This window comes from Athene cunicularia, assembly GCF_003259725.1.
Source record: "Athene cunicularia isolate RWA chromosome 4 unlocalized genomic scaffold, athCun1 chr4_part1, whole genome shotgun sequence".
Lineage (NCBI taxonomy): Eukaryota > Metazoa > Chordata > Aves > Strigiformes > Strigidae > Athene > Athene cunicularia.
Window position 1 is genome coordinate 27,377,185 of NW_020799098.1, and position 25,551 is coordinate 27,402,735.

At 38.7% G+C, this 25,551-nt stretch overlaps 1 protein-coding gene across 1 annotated transcript in view; it reads right to left on the reverse strand.

Annotated features, from left to right (window-relative positions):
• Positions 1-1,250: 1,250 nt before the first annotated feature.
• Positions 1,251-25,551, reverse strand: part of GABRA4 (gamma-aminobutyric acid type A receptor alpha4 subunit) — a 39,824-nt gene continuing 15,523 nt past the window's right edge. Inside the window, exons 7-9 of the mRNA XM_026846969.1 lie at positions 25,163-25,315; positions 21,609-21,868; positions 1,251-3,902 (exon numbers count right to left, since the gene is read on the reverse strand). Coding sequence (XP_026702770.1) covers positions 3,369-3,902; positions 21,609-21,868; positions 25,163-25,315 — 947 coding nt within the window. The 3' untranslated portion in view covers positions 1,251-3,368. The remainder of the gene's footprint in view (positions 3,903-21,608; positions 21,869-25,162; positions 25,316-25,551) is intronic.

A 25,551-nucleotide genomic window follows, 5' to 3' on the forward strand; every position in this document is an offset into this window, starting at 1 on the left:
ACCTGTTAATAGTGGGCTGATAGAAATTTGACCCAGCTCACAACTGACTACTACACTTCAGTTTCTGTGAAGACAGTCTCCTTGAACTGAGTTTTTAACTGATCTTTTCAAATGACTGCTTTAGTGGTTGGGGCTGCATCACTGCAGTCTGTGGGAGTTTTGCTGTTGGTAACAATGTCTCCGAGGAAACAGCAGTCATTGGAGATCTATCTCTGTTTTCTGGTAAGATTTTTTGGCTTTCTATCCAGTTTCATTTCCTGTTGACAGAGATGACTTATCTGAAGTGTTTGGTTAGTTTTAACTCACCATGGTACTGTGAAAAAAAGATTGTTCAACAAAACCAATAGGAAAAAAAAATAATAATAGCTCCTGTAGAGTTCATCTCACTCAAACCCATCCATAATAAGTCATTTGGTCACTGAAATTACATCTACAACACTGTCCCTTCAGATTTTAGTTAGCAGTGTTGAACATTTGGGCTGCTATATTTAGAATATTCCTGCTTTTGTTTGTGCTTCTGAATGACACAGTATTCAGAACCTGCCAGTATTACTGAGTATACTGCAGGCTCTTTACTGTTTCTGATCACTCTACAAAGAGATTAAATATAATAAAGAACCACTGTTAACAATAAATTCCTATTTACATTGTCCATAGGTAGTTTGGAAAGCTAATTAGGGTAATTTCTTCATATGCTGTAACATAAAAATGTAGCACAGTACAAAAAAACTAGTCCTAGACTCATAATGAGGTAATTTTTTTTATATCTCATTTTCAACATAGGCATGCAAGTGTTGTAAGGTATTTCAGAAATAACTGACAGATTAATTTTTTTTTTCCCTTGGCATCATTAGAAATTTCTTCCAAAATGGAACAGAAATAAATATTTGGAATCTATTAATTTTTGCAATCTTTTTTTCCCCCTTATAAGTCTTTAAAATGAAACAGGAACTACAAATGAATCCAAGTAGCACACTTAAGATTAATCATGGTCAAATTGCCTGAACCAGTGTCAATCCTACTGAACAAAGCTGATTATACAATCAGTATATAGGGATGGGTGGAAGGAAGAGACAGCTGCTTCTAGTGAATCATTTAAAGCTCTGCCTGAGAGAAAACATCCTTGCCTTTCATCATAGAGGAAAGCAAAGAGTAACTGCAGTAACTTCTGGCACAAACACTAGGTTCTCAACACAGAAGGCCATTGTTCTTCACACTAGAAATACTTTCCAATTTTAGCAATTTTAACAAAATAAATAAACAACTTCTTGTATACTATATTCTGACAATCTGCAATAATATGACCAATTTAGGGAAGAAACAGCTACAGCAACTAGAGATACATCCAAAGATGAAAACTACTGCAGTTAGACATCTTGCATGGGTGCTTCATTTTCAATTCTGTTCTATGGAACATGTAATGGTTTCCTAAGGAGTGCTGTAATCTCAGACGACTTCTACATGTAAAAGACAAAAAAGAAAAGGACCACACCTGGCCTTCTGAGAGCATCACTTAAGTGAAAAAAACACCAAGTAACTTTATATCACTACATCATAAGAAAGTCATGTAAGACATTCCCACATCCTGTGCATTCTATCATCGACAGTTCAGTGCTGCACATGAAATAGCAGCCCGGGATCCATACTACATCTCTTGAAAATACACATCTCTTGCAGTCTCCCAGGTCTCATAAGTTAAAGGTCAGATTCACAGCCATGAATTGGCTAAAAGGTTTGTAAAGACAGAAAGCAGCACAGAGATACAGTCATAGTTCCATCATTATGGGTGGTCTTCACTCTGATTCTTGTCCCAGCACAGTCTAGGGCAGTCTCATGCATGTCCTCAATCATACCTGGGCACAGAACCACTCAACACTCACCTGATCTGCCCCCCAACATAAAACCTTGACAATAGGTTAACAATCTGCTGTTCCAACCAACTGAAGCTATTAGTCCAGACCCTTTAAAGGCACAGCCAGATCACAGCTGAGAATTTGGCCTTTGATTTTAACTTGTCACCTGCACAGAAATACTAACCATTTGCCTAGCCAGATGGATCTGTACAAACATTTTTAGATTTATTGCCAGCATATCTTCATATCTTCCACCTGTTCTGGTAAAAACAACATTTCTGATGAAGATTTCTATCAGGTTTAAACTATTCAATTCTTTATTAAAGTTGCCTGCTTGCATAGTGCAATTTGAGCCACTATGCAAAGCACCTATCTATGACATAGTTTAAGAGAAACAAATGAATTATAAACTATTTTTTCCCCAGGCTTCACCTAGAAACTTTATTCTCTTACTTATGTCACAGCATTCCTTCACAAAAGAGTGTCTCTCATTCGCTCAAAGATGTGCCATAGCCACGCGCATCAAAGCACAGGAAAAATTTGTTTTGCTTAATTTTAAGCCACTTTTAAAACTCAGTTGGGGGGTGGGGTGGGAGGCACGGGGAAATATGTGTTCAAACGAAATCAGATGAGTGTGACTGAAAAATATGGAAAAAAATATAAACAAACCCCAGAGCATCCAAGGAAAGAACAAAGAATTCAAATTAAAAAAAATTGAACATTGTGGGCCTGGTCTTCATCTACCACAACAGATGTAATTAAGGAATAAATCCACTCAAGCTGGTCAGCAAGGTCAAAGAAAAATCACACACTTAAGATCACCTTACCAAACAACAAACTCCAATTTTGAGAATTACATCAGATTTCAGATTTTACAAGGTTCACTCATTCTTATTTTGAAGTGAGAATTTCCCAGGTTGCAACGCAAAATAATGCCTAGTAAAAATATATGGAGCTCTACAACTCCTTTGCATAACTTTTCTGGAGTTGCACTCTCCCAGGCTGGACCCTCTTTGCTTTTTCCATTGTTCATTTTCTTCCCCTCATTCTGCCAATTTTAATCTAGCAGGGAAAGTCATTTTCTAGCAAGCACTGTCAAAATATTCCAGACATGGACCTTGCACTCCAAGAATGCAATGCTGTGTCCAGAGAGCAGTGCTGTATGCCTCAGGGATCTGTAATAGTCAACATGCATATTCCTAGCAGTCAAGATGTGTTCCACTGCACAGCTATGCACCTCTGCCTTTGATTTGGTTTGGGCGCGTGTTCCTCCCAAAGGCAAGTCTGTCTCAAGAGACTGATGGTTCACTGCTAGCTGAAGGGAGGAAGACAAATCTGTTACCTATTACTCTGGTAGGAGTTAACTAATTATCCCCAATAACTCCAGCCTTTACAATGGGAAAGTAGCACACAGCTTTTATAAATAAGAATTATTGACCTTTTTAAACAGTTTCAAAAGAAGAAACTCTGCATCAAATGTGAGTATAATTTAGGAACTACTACATAGCAGCAAAACTACATTAGACTTTCCGATTTTTCCATGGTATCCTTGGATAGATACACCACCCAGTAGACCATGTTAAATGCTCCAAAGGTAACAGGAAATAAAATGCGTGCATATTTGTCTATCTTACTCGTGCCAGAGTGCGAGGCAGGGGGAGCAGGTGGTGTGACGGCAGATGGCTTTGCAGATGCTCCTAATGTATTAGGTGTGGTGGTCTGAATCTGTTCCAGTCTAGATCCAAGCAAGTGCTGAATGGAAGGGGATCCAGCTGTGGCATGCTGGGATACAAATCCAGTTAAAATTGGGGTAGAAGGAGGAGCTGGAGGGGTAGCTCTTGCAGAAGATAATGTCTCTGATGCATTGATGCGTGTGAAAGGGTTGGGACTTGATGCAGAAAGGGAGTGGGGTGTAATGTCAGAAGACCCCTGAGCTACAGAGAGAGGCTGGATGGAGCTGTGCCTTGTGTCAATTCGGCTCCCACCATCCGCTTCAGACTGTACTGTGGCATTCATTCTTTTCCTCACATTTGAATTGGCATCTGTACTCTGCAAGTTACAAAAAAAAAATAGTCATTCTTAAAATAAACACTTAAGCAGAAGCAATGGAAACTTTATAATCAAACACTATGAGAGTAATACTCACAAATATAACCAGTAGCTTGATCCTGAAGCACAAAGATACCCATGCTCATGAAAATAGATTTAATGGCATACAAAGTGATAAACAAGAGTTCCTTTTACCTGTGCTTGGAATACCAGGGTGAACACATCTGATGAATCACGCTCCATGTGCTGTGGTGACCTATGTAAACTTAATACCATGAGGCTAACGATTCTTGGGTTAGAGTCGGGGTTTTTTCCAGGCTCATGCTCAGAACAATTTTTTCTGATGTTTACCTATTTTTCACTTATTATAGATGAAACTTACCAGTCTGCTTTATATCTCCAGAACAGAAACTACCATATATTAGGAACTCTAGCCTGTCTTCTAGAGTAGATGCTATTAGAATGCAAGTATTGACCAAACCAAGTTACCACATTGCTGCTTTTTCAGAAATAAAGGCAGTGCTTTTTCACATCAACCACAGGCAATACATTCTCCAGCTGCAATTGAACCAGTGAATAAATCAATCTTTCATCAACTACTCCTTTCTATTAATTAACTAAGAAAAGTGGTGAATTCTCCATCACTTGATGTCTTCAGGCAAGTCTGGGTGTCTTTCTGAAAGATAAACTTAAGCCAAATAGTACTTATTAGAATGGATGAGAAAATGAAATACAGTAAGGAAGTACAGATGGGAAATCCAGCAGAGTTCAATATTTTACTGACTTCTGTGAGTGGGGCTCAGGCTCTGCCTTTCTTCTCTGCATTTAAGAGGAAGCCTAACACCTCCTGAACCTCCTTCTGGAAGGGTACCTGAAGAACAGACTTTTGAACCTTCAGCCCTGCACCTAAAATATAATATAAAACATACCATATTTTAGATATAATATGTGAATATATTTTGTGCAGAGACTCACTGCTTTCCAAAAGGCAAAGACTTATTAATGGCAGATAGGGTACAGGTCTAAATACAGGCAGGACCAAACAATGCCTTATATATCCAAAAGCAAATGTTGTGCACCTCTCTGATGATACAGTTTCCCAAGCATTGCCCTGCACCACATCTATTGTGTGTCTTTGGCTCCCCTCTCCTTCACACCTACCAGAGAACCCTGCCAAAGCTCACAGCACAAATAAAAGGGAAAGTGGGCAGTGATCTCTCTTTCCTCCTTCATCCCACAGCAATTCTCTCCAGCTAAGTGCTAGAGCAGTAATGGAGAACAACTCGGGTGTTATTCAAGGTGCTAGTACCTTGAGTAGTGAGAAGAGTGGCAACCATGTCTGTCTGGTACACCAGTTGTGCTTAGCTGTTTTACTTCAGGAAACAGATAAATGGGAGCTGAAAAAATAATTTTAAAAACTCAAATCACTTGACATCTCCAGTACTCCCATCATGGCCAGAATGCTGGTCCCAAATCCTGTTACTGCTGGCCTAAATTCATCTGAAGCTGTCAGACCTATACGCCAGTTCATGGCTGATGTATTTGCCACCTCATGGTTGATCTATCAAAGAATCCATCTTAGGTTTCACAGTTTTCCTTCCTGCATAAAAACATGCCAAACCCTTTTATTTATTTTTCTGCATCTGCAACCCAAAGAAGCAGAGGACTGGAATAAACACCAGAGGAAACTGGTATTTCCTGAAAGAAACACTAATCGTACTGTTTGAAAAAGAAGCCTGAGTCACTCTTTTGGAAATGCAAAAGTACACACAGGTGTGCAATTTGGATACTTTCACACTAGGGTTGTCAATGACTCAGGAACAGTAAAGCATCTTTCAAGCCTGCTAAATTGAAATTATAAAGTACAGTCAGGACAGGAGTGCATTTACTAGAGACTTGGTAATACGTGACAGAGTACTGCATGTTACTTGAAGGCTTGCAAAGCTAAGCAGATGCAAATCATTGATGCTCGGTGTCAAAAACCAATAGCTCTGTGCTACGGAGAAACTGGAACTCGAGTCATTGAGAGGAGGAGAGTTTTACCTTCTACTTGCAGATCCCTGAACAACCTGACTTTGCTCAAATAAGATTCTCCCATCACAAAGCTCTCAATCAGCACCTGGGGAGCAAAAGCCCACAGGCTGGGACAGGTGTTGCAAAGTAGATCTGCACTGGAACTAAGACATGTCTCTCTCTCCCTCTTGTCTACATTAGACCAGTAGCTTAGAGGTGGTGGTGCTGGAGAATAGAAGTACCACATCTTCAATCACTCCAAGCACAACCATGAAAGAACCCAAGAGTAGAAGAGAAAATTAAGTGCAATTCACAGAGACACCATTTAACACTCCTGCTCACTTGTACTGTCACCTGTTTGCAACAGCCACCTCAGTACCCTTCCCTTCTGTGCATGAACCACAGACAATGGTAAGAGATACGTAACAGCCAGGTTCCTTCTCACATTCCAGTCATCTTCAATTTTTTGGTAGGAGCTTGTTTCCTTCAATACGTTTGTATAATACCTCCTCTTCCCCCCACTTCAGTTGTCATCCAAGTGATCAAACAAGACCTCTTGCTATTTAATCCACTGCTCATGTCCCATTACAGTGTTTATTCTAGAATAAAATTATCCATACTATTTCAAATTGTCAAAATGCATAACCATTTAAAAGTCTATTGGCATTCTTGACACCAATACATAAAATTTCCAATACTTCAGGAACCATAAATGTAGAGAGAAACCCAGCTTCCTCATAAGTATTACAATGTACACATAAAGCCCAAATAGGTAACATTGTAAGATATCGCAACATCTCACTGCATAACAATCCCCAAAATTACTGGTACTTTCTTGTTAATTCTCTGGAAACCACCTTCTAAGAACTGACAACATGGAAATTAGAAATTGTATTTCTAACATGCTTCACAGACAACATATTACTGAAAATGGTTGTTCTTGCATAATGTCATTGTAATAGTTTGGACTTGTGAACCTTGTCCTTGAAACGTACTGAAGCAAGTACTTTCCATGGAGAGAGATATGTTACACAGAAAAGCAGCAGCTTTGGCCCTGCTGGAACAGCCTGTTAACCATTAATACTCACTCTTACAGGGCTGGGAGCAACTTAAATACTGGAGATAGAAAATCTCCTGAGTCAGTGCTTAGCTCCAATACCTGATGCACCTCAGAAGCCCTGTCTCAGTGGAACACATTCCAACTCCTGTCTCCGTAGGTTTTGCAGAATCAGCGTGCAGCAGCAAAACAAGAGGCAGGCAGCCTGTCTCGCTGCTTCCTTTTTTAACATGGCAGCTGTATCACTCCCACTGTGAGTGCTGAGCACCCAGCTCTGTGCCCGGTCGTAGCTAAGCTGAGTGCACACTCATTGCCAGGGTGGCCTCACCAACACATTTCCCACCACATCCCCTCACATATTCTTTTCTTCCACTTGCCTTACTCAAGACTGTATCACGACAATAGCTCATTCTGCTCCCTCAAGGCACTCAAGTGTCTCTTCTTTTTCATTTCTACAGTTCAAAAGTTTCTAGCAAAAATTCTTGTTATTGGTTGTATACATATGACCCCTATATATTTCTCTCTTCAGTGTTATAAAGATAACTCATTTCTTCCTACATGAATCTATTCCTCCTCTGTAATGATGCTATCCCACAAGTCTACATCATCTGAAGATCAGTGCCAACGTCACCAATAAAAGTATTAAACAAGGCTGATTCCATGGCCAAGCCTTAACAAACCAAATACTGTTGACATCAACAGAAAACAGGTTAACAACTACAATGCAAAACATAGTAAAATGCAACATCCAGTTTGTACTAAGCAAAACACTCCACATACATTTCAGCTATAACGCATACCCCTAGTAAAAAGATATTATAACGACAACCTGACCAACAAAATTGTATACATATGTAAAGCACTTACTGCTTCCTAAAATTATTTTACTTAGCCTTTTTAAAAACAACAGCAAGAAACACAAACCTACTGCCTATCAGTAGCTTTTAGTTTGGAGGCACTGTATTGGGTTTGTGTAGCAAGGTTTTGGTATTAGGGGGGTACAGGGGTGGCTTCTGTGAGAAGCTGCTAGAAGCTTCTCCTATGTCTGACAGAGCTAATGCCAGCCGGCTCCAGGATGGACCCACCGATGGCCAAGGCTGAGCCCATCAGCAATGGTGGTAGCACCTCTGACATATTTAAGAAGGGGGAAAGAAGTTGCTGCACAACAGCAATTGCAGAGAGAGGTGTGAGAATATATGAGAGAAGTAACTCTGCAGACACCAAGGTCAGTGGAGAAGAAGGGGGAGGAGGTGCCCCAGGCACCAGAGCAGAGGTTCCCCTGCAGCCCGTGGTGCAGCCCATGGTCAGTCAGGCTGTGCCCCTGCAGCTCAGGTTAACAGTTAACAGGTAAATGGTGGAGCAGATCTCCACCTGCAGCCGAGGGAGGACCCCAATTCAGAGCAGGGGAATGCCCAAAGGAGGCTGTGACCCATGGAGAGCCGGTGCTGGAGCAGGCTCCTGGCAGGACCTGTGGACCCGCTGGGGACTCACACTGGAGAGATGAACCCACGCTGGAACAGGTTTGTTGGCAGGACCTGTCACCCCGCTGGGGACTCACACTGGAGCAGTCTGCTCCTGAAGGACTGCACTCTGTGGGAGGGATCCATGCTGAAGCAGTTCATGCAGCCAGTAGGAAGGATCCACACTGGAGAAGTTCGTGGAGAACTGTCTCCCGTTGGAGGGACCTCACGCTGGAGCAGGGGAAGAGTGCAAGGTGTACCTGTGATGAACTGACTGCAACCCCCATTCCCCATCCCCCTGTGCCGCTCAGGGAAAGGAGGCAGAGAAAAATCAGTATTAAGGTTAAGCCTGGGAAAGAGAGGAGTGGAGGGAAGATGTTTCTAAGATTGGGCTTTATTTCTCATTATCCTATTTGGTTTTGATTGGTAATAAATTAAACTAATTTCCCCATCTGTTTTGCAATAACAATAATTGACAAGTGATCTCTCTGTCCTTATCTCAATCCATGAGCCTTTCACTACATTTTCTCTCCTGTCCAGTTGAGGAGGGGTAGTAATAGAACAGCTCTGGTGGGCACCTGGCATCCAGCCAGGGTCAGCCCAACACAGATTAAAAAAAAAAACAAAAAAAACAACAAATGGAAACCAAATTAAAATGCAATCCAGGAACTGGAGGGATTATCCAAGTAAAGATTCCTTTCCAAGGGCAAGTCAGGAAACCACTCGATTATCCTGAACCAACAGAGAACTGCTGTGCTAGTCCAGATGGGGCTCCACAGGAAATATCGAGTCCACATTTTTTACATTCTCACTCTAGACTGAGAAAGGATCTGATTTTCTGGAGGCATTTCAGTGAGATTTTCAGGAGACATTTAAAATGGTTTAGCTCAGGAATGTAAAATGGGTCTGGAAGCTACCACAAAATGCAATATATTACATCATGCAACACCAGCCTTAATACATTTGGTAAAGATCGTCTCTATAAACACAACTTGCTGCTTACATAAATGATGCCTCAACCTCCCTTTGAAATAGCCTATCACTCTGACTTAGTCCAACCAATTCCACACCTCACAACCACCACCAAACAAGAATTTGTAAGTACTTTGCTTTGTTGTATCCTCCTTCAAGAGAAAACCTTCTTGTTATTGATTCTGTCAGGAGAATTCAGCCTCTGAACCTTAACTGGCAGAGACACTGTGGATGAGATCTTCAAAATCCTGGGGGATCTCAGAGCACAATTCCTGTCCATGCATAAAAAAAAGTTCTCAAGAGCTCTGATAATAATCTAAGAATATGTATTTTGTTATAATTGTGGGATATCTTCCTTAGATAAAGCTCTGTGGTTGGCTGGGATATGTTAATGCCAAGAACCTACAGCACCAATCTCCTATTTGATTTTTAACAGCCAAGACTGGCAAAAGTGAATATGTAGGTGAGGGCAATAACAAAGCCAAGCAATTGACCAAACATAGGGAAATGTGGCCTCCAGTCTTTTTCAGAAGAGACTGATAATCATTCCTCCTTTCTAGCCAAATTAATATTTCTTTAGTCCATACAACCAAAAAAAAAAAAAACAAAAACCCACCACCAAACCCTCAGTACAAGATGTTTAGAAGGCTTCCATCCTATACATAAGCATACTTTACTGGAGAGGCGGGGGCCCATAGGATAGGACTGGAGAATCAGAGATTCAAATTGTCAAGACAAATTCTGCCATACAGCCTGCAGTATGCAAAATATTTACTGTATTAAAAAGCATAGAGATCTTGCTTTAATTTTAAGCATCACATGCTATTTTGCACGGTTTTTATCTTTAAAAGAACTGAAGTGGGGAAAAAACACATTCAGTATAAATTCTTCCTATGTAAACAAGCCTGATAGAAGATGCCCTTTTGCTAGTCCCAGAGCAGAAATTTTATTTGACATGAAGATAGGATAATGAAACCAACCTCTTTGCAGGCATGTGTAAAATGTGGTAATTAATGCTGTATCCCTTCCTTGACAACTGGATTCACATGCAATTGACCATGAATAATACAATGAACGATGCTGTTAGCATACTTCAGGATAGATTTACACAATATATTGTTGAACACTGTGGCAGATCTGTGGAGCAAGTCTGATGGTCAGCTTCTATGACAGAATGTACAGAACATCCCCCCACTCCCACAAAAATCTATTGCCAAAAATCTATTCATAGATCATTTGCTTTTCCATTTAAGCTCAACTTCGATGGATACTGCTGTTTACTGCTGCACTAAGATGATACACAAATATGAGTCAATCTAAACTCTTCAATATTTAACAAGGTTTGCACACTATAAACAGCTGCTCACATAATGTGGAAATTCAAAAACTTTATCTAAGCCTACATAAGCCTTGACTTGAGCCAAAAATGAAAAAAAAAAAAAAAAAGGAAAGAAAAAAGTACTGGATTGTTTTGTATGTATTACTAGTTTTTGACAAGCAAGCCAATTTTGCACTTCAATGAAGTCAAGATTGCAAATTTAGCATGAACTGAAGTAGCGTGCAGCAGCTGAGCTGAGATTCATGGGAAGGAGATCAGCAGCACAGCAATATACAGTACTGAACTGACAAACTTAGTCATCTTGTTGCAGAACAAAGAGAGATGGTAACAACCACAGCTCATATTCCCTACAATAAGGCCAACCTGGAATCTGTAAAACAAACAAGAACATTAAAAGTCACATGCCAAGTCCTGGGGAGAACACAGCAATGATAAAAGTGATTACCAGTGCAACAGGCAACTTTATCCTTAGAACTGTACTTAAGAACATAAGCACTGAGAACACTGTGAACTGTGAGAAATTCTCATGTTGGTACAGGACTGTACTGTTACCTTCCTCATACAACTCAAGAGCATCTTCCTATAGCCTGTTTAGTGCTCTACATAGCAGTTTTAAATCAATCTCTGCAATTTTAAATTACTTCATAGTTTTCATGATGGATACGTCCTGTTGGGATGCAAATCCAAAATAAGCAGTTCCTACCACCTGAGCCAACAGAGAACCCGTAGTACTCGGCACTGAAAATCCACTCCATAGGCACTCTGGCCACTAGGAAGCACAGCCATCTACTACTACTACAGGTACACGTTAAAACTAGGGACACATATTTGCAATATAATTCAGAGGTATTCTTCTAATCCACCTCAGCACTCTGAAAAATAGCTCAGCAGTACTGGGGTTGGATATATAGACACTTCAGAAGATCTGCATCAGCTTTATCCTACAACAGACCTTCAGAGCAACAATGTGCAAGGTCCCAGTGCTGCTTTTGCACCGTTTACTTAAACAGAGAGTTCATTGCTGCATGTCAACACATTTTCCAGATCCTTTTTTCTTGATCTTTGACTCAGGATACCACTAAAGGTGTATCTCTCTCTGGGACAAAGTTGGTACAACATTTAAAACAGTAGCTTCTATTTTCTCAGGGATAAATTCACAGCAGAATGTATAAATCACAACATCATCATCTGGTACCAGTTCTAGCGGGAGAGCGCTAACGCTTCAACATCCAGAAAGCAGCTGTCCAAGCTGGAGAGAAATACCCTGGGTACATTCACAGCCTAAATTACATGCCTTTTCAGGAGCAGCCATCCAACTGTACGCAGTGCTTTCAGCTCTGAGCTCTCTTCTGAAGCTAGATAGCCAAGTCACACTGTAAAAAGACTGTCCTCCACAGTAACCCAGCAACCAGGATGGGAATATAGGTTTTTCCTCTTCTCCTTATCTGCCCTAACCGGTGCAGGAACATCAGCACAGGCTTCCCACATCTCAAGCGCTTCCCCACCAGGCTACTGGATATTCTAGGACAAGTGGTCCTCATTCCTTGTTATAGACATTGCACCTGCATATTTCAATCTCACCCTCCTGTTGCAGTGCATGCACAGACAAGCTTGCTCCAGAATCAATTCCTCTCCTTCTCCCTGGCCTCATATAAATTATTTAACAGAACAAGAGCAGCTTCAGTAGGAACTTAACATCCCATGGATGACATAGCAGTCTGGTTACTAATACAATTCTTCAAGATGGAAGGGATAGGACTCCCATCTGCTCAGACCGCTCATGGGGTTTGTGGAAGGCTGTATCCAATAGGCATGCTGGCCATTCAGATAAAACAAAGTAGATATTTTTCCACCTAGGACGCATGGCAAGCACTTTGGAAGCAGTAAGTCAGTTCTGCACATGCCTTCTCAGGGAGATTTAGTAATTAAGCCTTTAGGTGCCTAATCACCATTTCAGATATTTAATCAACCTAAGTAAAAAAAAAAACAAACACAAACACAAAACCAAACAAACCACACCACAAAAAAACAACAAAAACCCAACCTAAAGCCCTGAAAAGGGTACCACAATCAAAGCATTTTTAAAGTTGTACAGAAGAATTTTGTTTATTACAATAACCAAGCATATAACAAGGAGGTGTTACTATAATTACAAAGTGAACAGTAGATAAACATCTTTATGCCTTCGACAATGGCACTATTAAACTTTCAACAAGATGCAGGTAAATTAATGTATAGGAAGGTCAGTATGTGCTATATGAAAGCATAGGTTTCCTAAATTGGGAGATCTCAATTCAAACAAAAACTCATGCAGAAATTGGAAGTCTTAAGGCAACCAGAAGTCTGGCATTACTTACTGTTTAGCTGCAACATTAAAACTGTTTGTGTTGTAATTTAGTAATATTTTCCTATTAAATTCTACCATAGTGTTTTTTATCCTTACCATTCCTCCCTAAGAAAACAGTCTGTTCTTCTGGGAGGACATTATATAGTCTGCCAAATTCAAACCATTTGACATTTACCAGGGAAGTAGCATGTTGTCATCAGTGTAAATAATGCTGCTTGTCCCAAATCCCACTGAGTCACCATATTGCCATGCTGATAGCAAATGCACAATTTGGAGGAGAGATCTACCATGTTTTACTACTATGTTGTAGAGCCAGTCAATCAAAATCTTACTGGAATAGTACTAGAGATTTTGTTTTGCCTTACAGAGCCCTGGAATATGACCAAGTAAAAGCTCCACCTGCTACTAAATACAATAAATTGTAGTCCATAGCTTTAGCAGTGCAAAGACCAATGCAGTTTATCTGAAGAGGAAAAAGTGATGGTAGGTAAACTGTAAGAGCCAGTCCACCATCCAAGCTGCTCACTTTTCAATCTGACTCATGTGATGGGAGGGGAGGAGAGATAAGAAGAGCACTCCATCTTATGTTCCACCATTAGACAGGCCTAAATGTGCACAATGTGGAAGAAAGGTGAATCCAAGGTTATTAAAGAGAGATAAATTAGAAGAACCCATTCTCAAAAAATGAATGCCAAATTTATGACAAATAAACCCATTCCCCTGTACAGTGCTTAAGAACTACGTGCAAACATGTATGTATTTATACGTAATTATGTGTATATATGGTTCTCAAGCACTGGTGTGCACAATTCTTAGAGATTTTATTTGTATCATGACAAAAGTGAAAGAACTGAAAAAAACTACAGGGTGGGAAAAAAATAAATCTATTAGGATAACCAACTGTGGAGGCGCTCTGTATAACATCTAGGAAAGGAAGAACGGCAGCTGATTAGGGATCAAAGACCTTCATTACTTTCTGTATCTTTCAATTTTCTGTGACCTTAAAGCTGTAGTTAAATTTGCTTCAGTAGTTTGCTGAAAATGCCTTGAACACTCATTGCCTTGTAGATTTTCCCAAACCACTCAACATTTATTTCTTCTGACTCCAATTTTCCCAGTGTAAAAATGAAGTCAGCTAGAAATCTCACACACAGCTGTGAAGCTCAATTGCAATTTGGTGTCACTGGGCTGACCAGTATTGAAAACTCTTTGTGGAGGGGAAACAAAACTGAAATGTAAATATAAATATAGAAAAAGGTTTAAGCAGAAAATATGAAGAACCTTATATTCAGAGGCATCATTCGATACTAATCATCTTAGGGAAAACTATAAAATCCTTGATAATTTGCATTGTGAAAGGTGCTAAACAATCTGAAAATCTTTCTCCTGTCACCATACAGGTTTATCCTGACTTGGTGTTTCTGAAATGCTCCTACATACTTTTTGACCACTTAACATTTCCCTCTACCAAAAAAAAAAAAAAGGAAATTAGATCAGTTTAAGACCTATCTTAATGCCTGCAACTGATATGAGCATGAAAATAACTTTTATCACGAATACGTAGTTTTTATTCTAATGATGAAATCATAAGAAATATGGGGTTTTGGAACATGGTGGGGTTTTTTTCCCCAGATCTGGACAATGAGAAAGGCATTTTACTTATTTTTAGAATTAAAACAATGGGGTTTAGTATTTTCTAGAATAACCACTTGAAAGATTGACGTTACTGAGATATGCTTTCGTTTCCCAAAATAAAAGCCTTATCCTAATACCATTTAAATTAGTCTTCCAGTAACTATGGTAAATACTGTCAGGTATTTGAGCATCAAATGAATAACAGACAAGTATATCCCTCATACTCCCTTGCCTATTATTGTGGTAGCTCATTAGAATACTTACAGAAAATTAAAGAGAGAGCAATTACCACATTTCCTAGTAAGGGTTGCACTCCAGCAGAATTTTTTGTTTAGTTACAAATCAGGTATTGAAATTAAACTCCTGGGTGGGGTTGTGCATTTAAAAAACACACACACACACACACACAACACACACACACACACACACACACACACACACACACACACAAAAGCCCAAACCACCACACAAGCAAAAACCTTTTCCACTATCAGTAAGAATAAAAAACTGACTCCCCAACTTTGAATTCCAACACTTTTGTTCATCAACACACAACCATTTTTTACCTTCATTATAACTGAATTCGGTGGAGTTTACATCACAGTTAAACTCGGTCAGAATCTAATAATTTTGCTGCATACTACCAGCAATTACTCTGCTCTATTTGCAGTAGTCAAATGTTTCTACTTACACTGTAAATTTATACCACAACTCAACCATGTTAAAGGTAGAGCACATCAGGACCAATTTTTTTAATATAGCACTTTAATTTGTGCTATTTAGAAAGATTTACTATGTGAAACATTTAAAAAATAAAAATAAAAAATTTTAAATTGCACATCCCATGTTTATGCCCCAATTGTACTGTTTGAGCATATATTTAGCTTTATACATTGCAATTAGTGCTAGTTGCTGGGAAGGACTAGGTCCAGAGAACCAAGTAAAAAAATTAAAAAAACCCACAAACAAAACCAAAGAAGCAATTCCAAAAAGGAGACAAAAACCCCACAAAACATTTTACCTGAGCATCACAGCTAATAAAATATTTTAAGAACCATTTTGGATCTATTCTATCTTCAGGTATCCAAATATTGAACGTTCCCACTATACCACTGTAGCCTCACCCCAGGCAGTCATTCTCTCCTATCTTTCAAATAGCGTTCAGTACAAAATGTGCCACTTGTTTATGATCTGCATCCACCTTCTTCCTACTTAAAAACAAAGCTACCATATTATGACTGTAAATCACTGACAGAAAAAATGTTGACTAATGAAACTAGAGCAACAGAAAATTAACACGTCAAAGAAATTATTCATGTGGCACAGCAGCCTCCCTTTGTATGTCCTGTCCTTATATTTTCATTAACTCTATGCATTTCTTGAGCCTGAAGTCCTTCATTAGGATCAGAGTTTTAAATGCCAGTGCCCTAAAAAAAGCCCGAACACCCTAGGCAGTGGGGAAGTAGTGAAGCAGCAAAAAATTATTATTGTATTTAAAACCAAAATGCTGTTCCAACTGCAGGACTATTCAAGACACACAGAGTAAGTAGGCTGTGCATAAGGAGTCCAGTAGATACACCATCACCATGTGGTCCAAGTACCACCATTAAGATCTAGATATTCTTCAGGTAACTTCCTCCACATATGAGGGAAGTGGATTTAGCTCTACTTCTCTATTTGCTGGGACAGGAGAAGCTATCATTCTACTAATCCAAGGAAGAAGCAAAGAAATTAAGTGGTACTACTCTAGATCTGGTACATTTTATGCACCTCTGTCCTAAAAAAGTTTTGATTCAAAGGCTAAAATTCCCACTTTCACTTACAGTACAGGCCTTAGACACAAGGGGGTATCTGCATCTGTTTCAGCATTAATCAACTTTAAGGATTAAGAACAAAAAAAAGGACACACATGCACTAAAAAAAGAAGTATCCAGCCTATGGCCTCTGGATTGTACCCATCAGAATATTGGCCCAATCCTCACCCTGGAAGTCATGAAACAGGGCACAGAGTTGGGCATGAGCCAGATTAATTGCTCTCGACAAATTGTTCTAGATGTCTATTCACCAAAAGCTGCCAAAGGATCCCTACTTTCCTCCCACCCCCATCATGTAACTTGAGGTGTGTCCATCATATGGCTAAAAGGCAAGTACTTCACATCACAGAAAATACATCTTAATCACATGAAAGCACATACGCAGGTTGCTCACATGACAATGCTTCCTGTAAACTTGTCAGGTACATGCCAGTCACATACCACCCCAGCATGGATGCTCCTGTTAAGGAGAGGAGTGTGCACCTATGTGGTAGTGACGAGTTTGACCCTTGAGTTCCTCCATTGGATGCTACAGGGCTTACTCAAGACAACATGACATTTAACTGCCTTCAGAAAAGACGAAGAAAGTTTGAGTTGCTGTCCACTTATGACTGAGTTTGAAGAAATTATTCCATTCAAAAGGTTCATTTGAGTTGACCTGTTATTTCCAAATTTTACACTCTCAAATAGCTGAGGTTGAAGCTCATGTTAACAGTGTTCAGGAGCCTATTTTTGAAGACAATTTTTCAGTAGCATTCTTCATCTCCAAAAGGAATAGATCTTTAAAAATAAACTTCATGGGAATACAGTGAAAAGGAAATAGTTCATAAGCATAAAAATAGGAGTCCAATAACAAACTATAAATCATGCATTTCCATCACTGACTTGCAACAACATTTCTGCTTTTACAACATTTCTGCTTTTTCTCTTAGAAAAGAGATCAGAACATTTAGGGACAGGTTCATTCTTTCTAATCTGAAAGCGTTTTAGTTTGCTCCCAAGACAAGGAAATCATAGGAGACCACCGTGTAAGTCATCTGTCTTGGCTTAGATTCTAGTACTACCTCACTGTGTCTGACAGAAGGGAAGTGAGGCTGTCCAAGTCCCTTGTGAACTCAAGGCAGATCTCAAACAAGTTTGGGTCCTACTCATGGCCTGCCTAATGCAGAACTTCATTCCTCCTTATGAAAACACATTAAATTTGTATCAGAAAGTTATAGGCAACAAGAAGAAAGATTTGAAAGGGGGGGGTGGGGGGGATGGGGGTGTAAAAAGAGGTTGAATAATACCATAGCTAAAACCAAATCAAGTGATAGTGGAGCACACACTGCATCTGCAGGCACTACAAACTCACTCCTGCCACCCCCAGCCCACTGAATTAGCTCAACACAAGGATTTTTTTTTTTTGCTGGAATCGACACATTCTGATTACTTAGCTAGCCTCCAAAATTCATTTAATGCTTACTGTAATCAATATACAGATCAGCTACACCCATCATGTGGCTCAAAAAAAGCAAATATTACACAAGAGAATAACAGAAAAGCATATAGTCCACATTTACTACAGTAAAGATGTATTGATTGTGGTGAAGAAATACATAATATGAATGAACACATCACAAGTCACTTGATCATAATGACAGGAGTTGCCTTTGATCCAAGACAACTGGAAAAGTGGGTTTGACTGAAAAAAACAACCCACCACCAAGAATTCTAATTAGCTTGAGTAATACATGAACTGTTTCAATATAGAAAACCTACTTTAACTTTATGGTCAGAAATTGGTCACACACATACATGTCAAAAAAAGACTTCCAATTACATGCAATTTATCTTTAATTTTACTAGACTTTACTATTAACATACCTAACTTCTAGTACTATTAAACAGTAAAATTCCCACGTTCTATCAGGAATCCAGTTTCATAGCCCAATTTGCTCCCTCCTGGAATCCCTCTAGGACGATTCCACATTACTGGAGAAAAAATAAATACATATATAAAAATAATCAAATGCACGTAACCATCCAATGAATAGGTTAGAATCAAGAGCCCATAAAATGAAACCCTCATTTAAAAATATATCACCTGTTTTGTTTTCCTTAACAGCTTCAATTGCTCTGTATGTTTCTTGGTTTCAGGGGATCTATACAGATGGACCTCAACTATGAAAAGCCAGGGCAGCCATCTGTATGTCATTTCAAGGCAAGCAAAAGTACAGGGCTAATGGGCATAAGAAAGGGACCTCCCCCTCCAATCAGTAGAAAATCCAAAGCAGGTTGCAAATGGTGAGATATGCACCAGAAAAAAACTATAGGGCTTAGGTATTCAGGCATCTTCTTTTCCAATTTATACACACTTCCTCCCTGGGCTAAGTGAAAATTTTTCATTCTGGAAGACTGGCAAATTCAGACCAGGCAAAGTCTGTTTGAAAAAAGTTTCAAGTTTAAAATAAAACTTCTCCTTGAGCTCTGGCAATCATATTGCTAACAACAGAATTTCTAGCACAGTAGTGGCAATGTAGTACAGACTTTTTTTTAAACACTAACTGGGTTAAGAAATCAAAGCCTCTTATTTAGATACGGAGATAAAATGTGTAGTCTTCACATTAAAAAACAATGCTTACAGATTACATGCTACAGTCAGGCTATTGTCCTGCATGCTTTGCGCACCACACACTCACAGGGAAGCTGAGATTCTGTTATCTCTGGTAAATCAGCACTGATTAGACAGTATATGTGCAGAAAAAAAAAAAAAAAAAAAATCACATGCATAAGAAGGCTTAAGAAAATTCTAAATTAGTCTTTTATAAGAAAAACTAAAAAATTTAAGGAGAGGACTATATTACATGTCAGGTTGGAAATCAGAATCTAACAGCCATATTAGCTTCTAATGAATTAGAACAGTAATATTAGCTTCTGCTCTATGCACCAGGAGACCAGAACAGAAGTCATCCTCTCGTCATGAAAAGGACTGCACGATAACTAAGCCTTTAGAACAATACCTGTAGGCTCACCCTGTATGTCTGTCCTGGAAGAGCAAAAACTCAAGTCTTAGTATAGGTATAATTAGAGAAAAAGACACAAAAAAAGTTAATGGTTCAAGGTAGAATCAACATTATCACTCACTTACATGTTCATAACATTAACGTGTAACCCTTCAAAAAAGCAGATTCCTCCCTTGAGTGCTTTCAAAATCCCCAAACCTGTAAGCACACTACCACATTTATCACAAAGGTATTAATTAAGCAGTGGAATACAACTGTTCACATCTCATTTTACCTAGCTTTCAAGTTGGGTGAAGTTATGTGTGTTCTGTTGTTGCTGTTGTTTAGGGGGGGGGGGGGGGAGGGAGAAAAAGAGAGAAAGAGAAGTTTCTCCATGTGTGTAAATGGCTAGGCATGATACATGATACAAGACTGACTTACAGAAATTTTGACCATGAATCAAAACAGTTTTGTTAAGCCTCCGTGATTGCTACCTGAGAAAATTACTATTTTTACTTTTGTTTTCATCAAATCTTATAAATAAGCCTAGGATTAAATTATTCTTATGTAATATATTTTCCTGTGGACCCAGGTAAAACCTGACTATCACCAAAAGCAGTACTTATTAACACTCCCCAGGAGTGCCTGAGACACAATACTGAACTGCATGCCGTAAAATCAAGAAGCTTAGCATAAACTAATGGCATTAATACTTCTATGTACAGAGTAAACTACACGCTACTATAAACATACTTTTTCTTGTTGCCCTCTCTTACTAGCAGCCAACAGACTGCCAAGTAACAAACTCTTCATGAGCATATCTATCCTTCTAAGCAGAAATGGGAGCTAAACAGAACACACAGCCAGGAGATTGAAAACAGTTACACGCTACAGTAAGACAGCAAGGAAGAGGAAGAAAAATGGAAGTGGGTGGACAGCAGCTGAGCAGCGTAGCAAATGGAAAGGGCGGGAAGGCAAAAGAGAGCAGATGAATAGGGAAGGAGACAAATGAGATGTGAAAAGAGACAGAAGACAAAATTACCAACAGTTAGTCTAAAAGAGCGGTTCTTAAATCATGGCTCAGCCAAAGGAAATTACAGTCAGCCTGAGAGGAAGAGTAAATTACAACACTGCTGTCAGTGCCTTACTTCTGGAATGGCGTTGCCAAGAGTCAGCCATGGCTGGGAATTACTGGCCTACTGCATGGCCAGTGCAAGTACTGTAATGACTTTGTTAGCCAGGTGTCTCATGAAAGGAATGATGCAGTGGAGAGTATGCATATGGGAATGGAAAAAGGGAGAAAAGGAGAATCACTGGTGAGCTCAACTGGAAATGAGGTCGAGCCTTTATTAACACACTAGGGTGGGTAGCTACCACACAAGTCACCTTAAGCTGAAGCACTATGAAAGCTGGAAAGCATTTTGTTAAACAGAGCCCCAAAACCTTTTCAGGAGTTGAGGTGAGCTCCTGTGCAAAGCTATACAAATTACATTAAAATTAAATCTATGGCGGACACAAAGGTTTCAACTAGCATTCTTCAAAAATTCCTGAACTTGTAACCGATGAAGAAAGAAAACTCTAGAAAGGCAATACATGCAATGAAAGGAGAATTGTGATGTCTAGGGAAGTGCTCCAAAGCACAACTGCAATGCTTTAGCTTATTTTAATTAATTAAGGACATTAGCCATGTAAGATAACATGCTGCCCTTATAATCTGTAATATCTTGATCTGCACAATCAGTCCAATCAGAATCAATGTGCAAAAGGAAAGAAAGTTTCCTAGAGATACCCATCCTAACTGACCTTCACACCAAAACACAACTAAATACAGAAGAGACGGCTGGTATTGATGGACACAACCTCCTCCTCTCCCTTAGTTAATCCAGTAATGCAAGTAATAAAAACCTGTAAAATATGATTCAATTATCATTGAATATAGAGTAGCATTAGCCTTCCACTAGGCTGACTTACACTGCATTGTAAGGTCAGAGAGAACCTGTGAGAAAGTTATAGGCCTGTTTTTACAAAAAAAAAAAAAAACACTACCAAAAAGACAGAAAATGCTTGTATAAGCTGAAAACGTACCATGAGTGTCTCTTCTGTACTTCTTTCTCTTGGTACTGGAGCAACTGGAAATTCAAGAAGGGATTTTACCGTCTTCCTTTTGGCTTTTTCCATTTGAATATTAGTAAAATAGTTGACAGCAGCAAACTCAATAAGAGCAGAGAACACAAAGGCAAAGCAGACCGCGATGAACCAGTCCATGGCAGTAGCATAGGATACTTTTGGCAGTGAATGTCTTGCACTGATGCTCAGTGTCGTCATTGTCAACACTGTCGTTATTCCTTCAAAGAAATAAAGCAAAAGCACTGCTGAATCTGAGTAAAACAAAGTGAGAATAGGCAATCAGCTTCAAACAAAGACTTTTAAATGACTTAGGAGTCTCTGTTGTTTGTGCATAGTATATTAGATTTAAGTTACAGCAACCATCATGTATCTATGAGCAGCTGTGCACACAGAACAATTAACCACTTTCTAAAGATGACATGGAAAGCCATGACTTCAGCAGATCATCTGAAGTTCACATGAATAAGATGTGGAAACCTTCATTTCATGTTTTTTTCATATCAAGTTCATTAGAATTTCTTACAAGTAGTTTTTTGTCTAAACATTTGAACATAATTTACGTTATTAAATAGGGGAGTGCTCCTCAGACTGAAACAAAAACATGATTTTTCCTGTAATGGGTTCAGAATGCCACCTATTAAGTCTGTGTCTGTTCCTCTGATCCCACTTGTAATCCAGGTGCCATTAAGTCATGGTGCTAAGGAAAACTAGAATATTATGTTAACAACTCTGTTAATTAAGAAACCATTACTTTATCTTTTAAACCCTTCTGCTACTAGTCAACCGATGAAATATAATTAGAATTTAATCTTCTTAAACAACAACTTTTTAATTAAAGTGCACAAGCATGAACACTGAACTCAAAACATAACCACTTCATGGTAACACTTCAAATGCATATACATGCTATATAAAACCAAGGTATGGGGTCTTTTTTTCCTTTTTCATCCAAAATATCCTATATCGTACAAATGTAAAATACCAAGTATATAGGGAACACTGCAGAAGTCCTACCACGATAACCTCAAGAAAGACTGATTACAAATAGAGATGCTTTTACTCTTATGAAAAGAACACTGAACCCATTTTAATTCAAAATGAAATGGATATGCTCAGGAGAATTCAAAATAATTAAGAGCATGTTTTCCAACAGAATCCTCACATTTCCTATTCCCTAAATGGTAGTATGCCATCTGGGTAATCCAATATCAAAAAATTTCACCTAGACACTGCCAGACAGAGAACTGGACACAATGAATCCAGCCCCTCCCATTGGTGAAAAAAAAAAAAAAAAAAAAGAAAAAAAGAGTAATAGCTAGGTCATGAAAGCACAAAGAATATCTCAGAGCAAACTCCTCAACAGGATAAAAACACAGATGTAAGCTCGCAAAACCATCTTCAGTGGGAAGGTGTTGAAAAACACACCACTGAAAATGTTGAAGTCTGAGAAAAATAATAAATATGAAAAGTTATTTTTTGCCTGGAAGAGGCCCATCCCTGCTTAGCCCTACCCTTCCTGAGTCCACTTCAGCAAATAGTTTGAATAGTCTTTCTAAAGACATTTGTTTAATAGATAAAAGAATAGGGTGAAGTGACTTGAATGACCAACCATTCCCCAAATACAAGGATGAGAGGGGAGGCCATGAAAGTATTATGGTTTATGGCCATAGTCTTTATTAGATTTCCCCCTATTTAATCATTCTTCTGGGAGACCTACAGTTGCCACTGCAACTGGTCTTGGATACGTGCCATAGGGATTTACAGAGCAGGGAATTAAGTTCTGGTAAAAAAATATATATACACAGGAACTGTAATTATCCAGACCTAAATATTTGCAAGTTTCTTATATAAATGCTCATAACCATATAAAAATATATTGACTATTTTAATATTAAAAAAAGTTTAAAACCTGTTTTAAAATTACACTGTCTTTCCTCTAAGAAACAGCAATCTCCCACAATGACCAGATTCAGACATCTGAAGCTCTGACTGCAGAAATCACAACGTAACGTACCTTAGTTCCTTGTGTATCCTTCCTCTGTCACCTTTGCCACCTCTCTCTCCATTGGACACTCATACAGTGTCCAATGGAAAGATCTTTTGTTAGTCTCTTCTGACATTTCCTCTAGAAAGCTGGTACCATAGCGAGTATTCTGGCTTCATTCCTATCTCTTGCCTCAACATTTCTATCTTCTGTTAAGAAAACCTTTAGAACATAGGGTCCCTATTGGAATTTATCAGAAAACTAAAAAGATACTTTTAACTTAAGCCACTTGCTTTCAAAGGCATTTAAAAGACTTTAACTTAGTGGGTGTCCAAACTTTATTATTATTGTTTTCAGTTTCACATGTGGCTATAACAACACATATTACATCTATCACTATAATTTGTACATTTTCGATTATCACATTTTGTCTATGAATACAGATTCTACCTTTCCAGTTCATAGTAATATTCCCTTCAAAAAGTACCATTATTCAACATCACTGCAAAGGCATGTGAAGCGATATATTAGTTTGCCTAATGTAATGCCTGAGTTCAGAGCTAGTGGGGTTCTTATTAGGTTTACAGGTTGTTTCTCCTATAACTAATCATTAACCTTGTCTAATTTATTATACTAAACAGTGTTCTGACTCCACTTACATGTATGAATGGGCTATCACGTAGAGACGTTAATTCCTATCACTCTTGCCAGCATCTATCTATCTATAGAAAGGCTTTTTGTAGAACATTCTCTTCCTGATTAGTCCTACTTTAGACTACAGTACATTATAAAGTCAAGACATTGCTCTATAAAGACTGCTTTTAAAAATGTTTTTATCCTACTTGTTAGGAATTGTATTTCCACTTAATTACTTATGCTTCGTCTTCCACAGAAGCTTTTTTGGTTTTTCAGAGTTCACTGTAGCATCTCATTCAAGCTGTATTTTGATAGGGGCAATTTTAATATCTTGTGATCATTTTTAATTTCATTTTCATAATGGTGATGGTGGAAAGGAGAGAAGAGCTCTAAACACAAAATTACAGTATCAGGATCTAAGCCTTACTCATAGCAAGCTTCCCCTGATGACACAGGTATCTCATAAGAAGATATCTGTGTATCTTGCACACTCCCAATCAAATTATTTTAAAAGTATTTTAGAAAGTGTGAGTTCAAGTGATTACACTGCTGTCCACCAGAGGATAAAACTGGTCTGGATGTAGACTAAGGACTTGACAGTATTATTCATAGCTAGGTCTTTCCAATTTGCGCCCCCAGGTAGGTAGAATCCCCAGAGATGTACACCCATTTGGCACAAGCAACCATGCCAACGTTCAGGTTATGTACTTCAAGTTTCTCTTCAGATCACAAGGATTCACATAAAAACATTCTTCAGACATAGATAGCAAAATTTAATCTGAATTTGCATTATTCCTTTGTTTCTGCACTAGAATGGAGACAGTATACCCCAATGCACTGGTGAAGGTCATTAAAAGAGGAAATACATGAAAAAGTGGAAAAAAGTAATTACCAAACACAGTTCTAGCTGGAACAGATTCCTTATTTATCCAAAATGAAACTTGAGAAAGGATCACGGTCATAATGCATGGGATATAGGTCTGAATCATAAAATAACCCATTTTCCGTCTGAGGTGGAAGTAAACCGTCATAACAATATATTCACCTAGGGGGAAGAAAAAAAATAAATTCTGACTGTGCATAAAATTTGTGTTGAAGAATAACTGTTTCAGGCTATCAACTAAGATTGTTTAAGATGATGCTACTCAAATCACTTAATGTGTATAGAAAGATAGGTTCCTTAGAGATAAGAATGAATGAAAGTTTTAAACAAAAAAACTTGGAAGAAGTAGGTCCCTACAGTGCCATTCAGAAGCTGTTATCAAAAAATACTGTAAATGT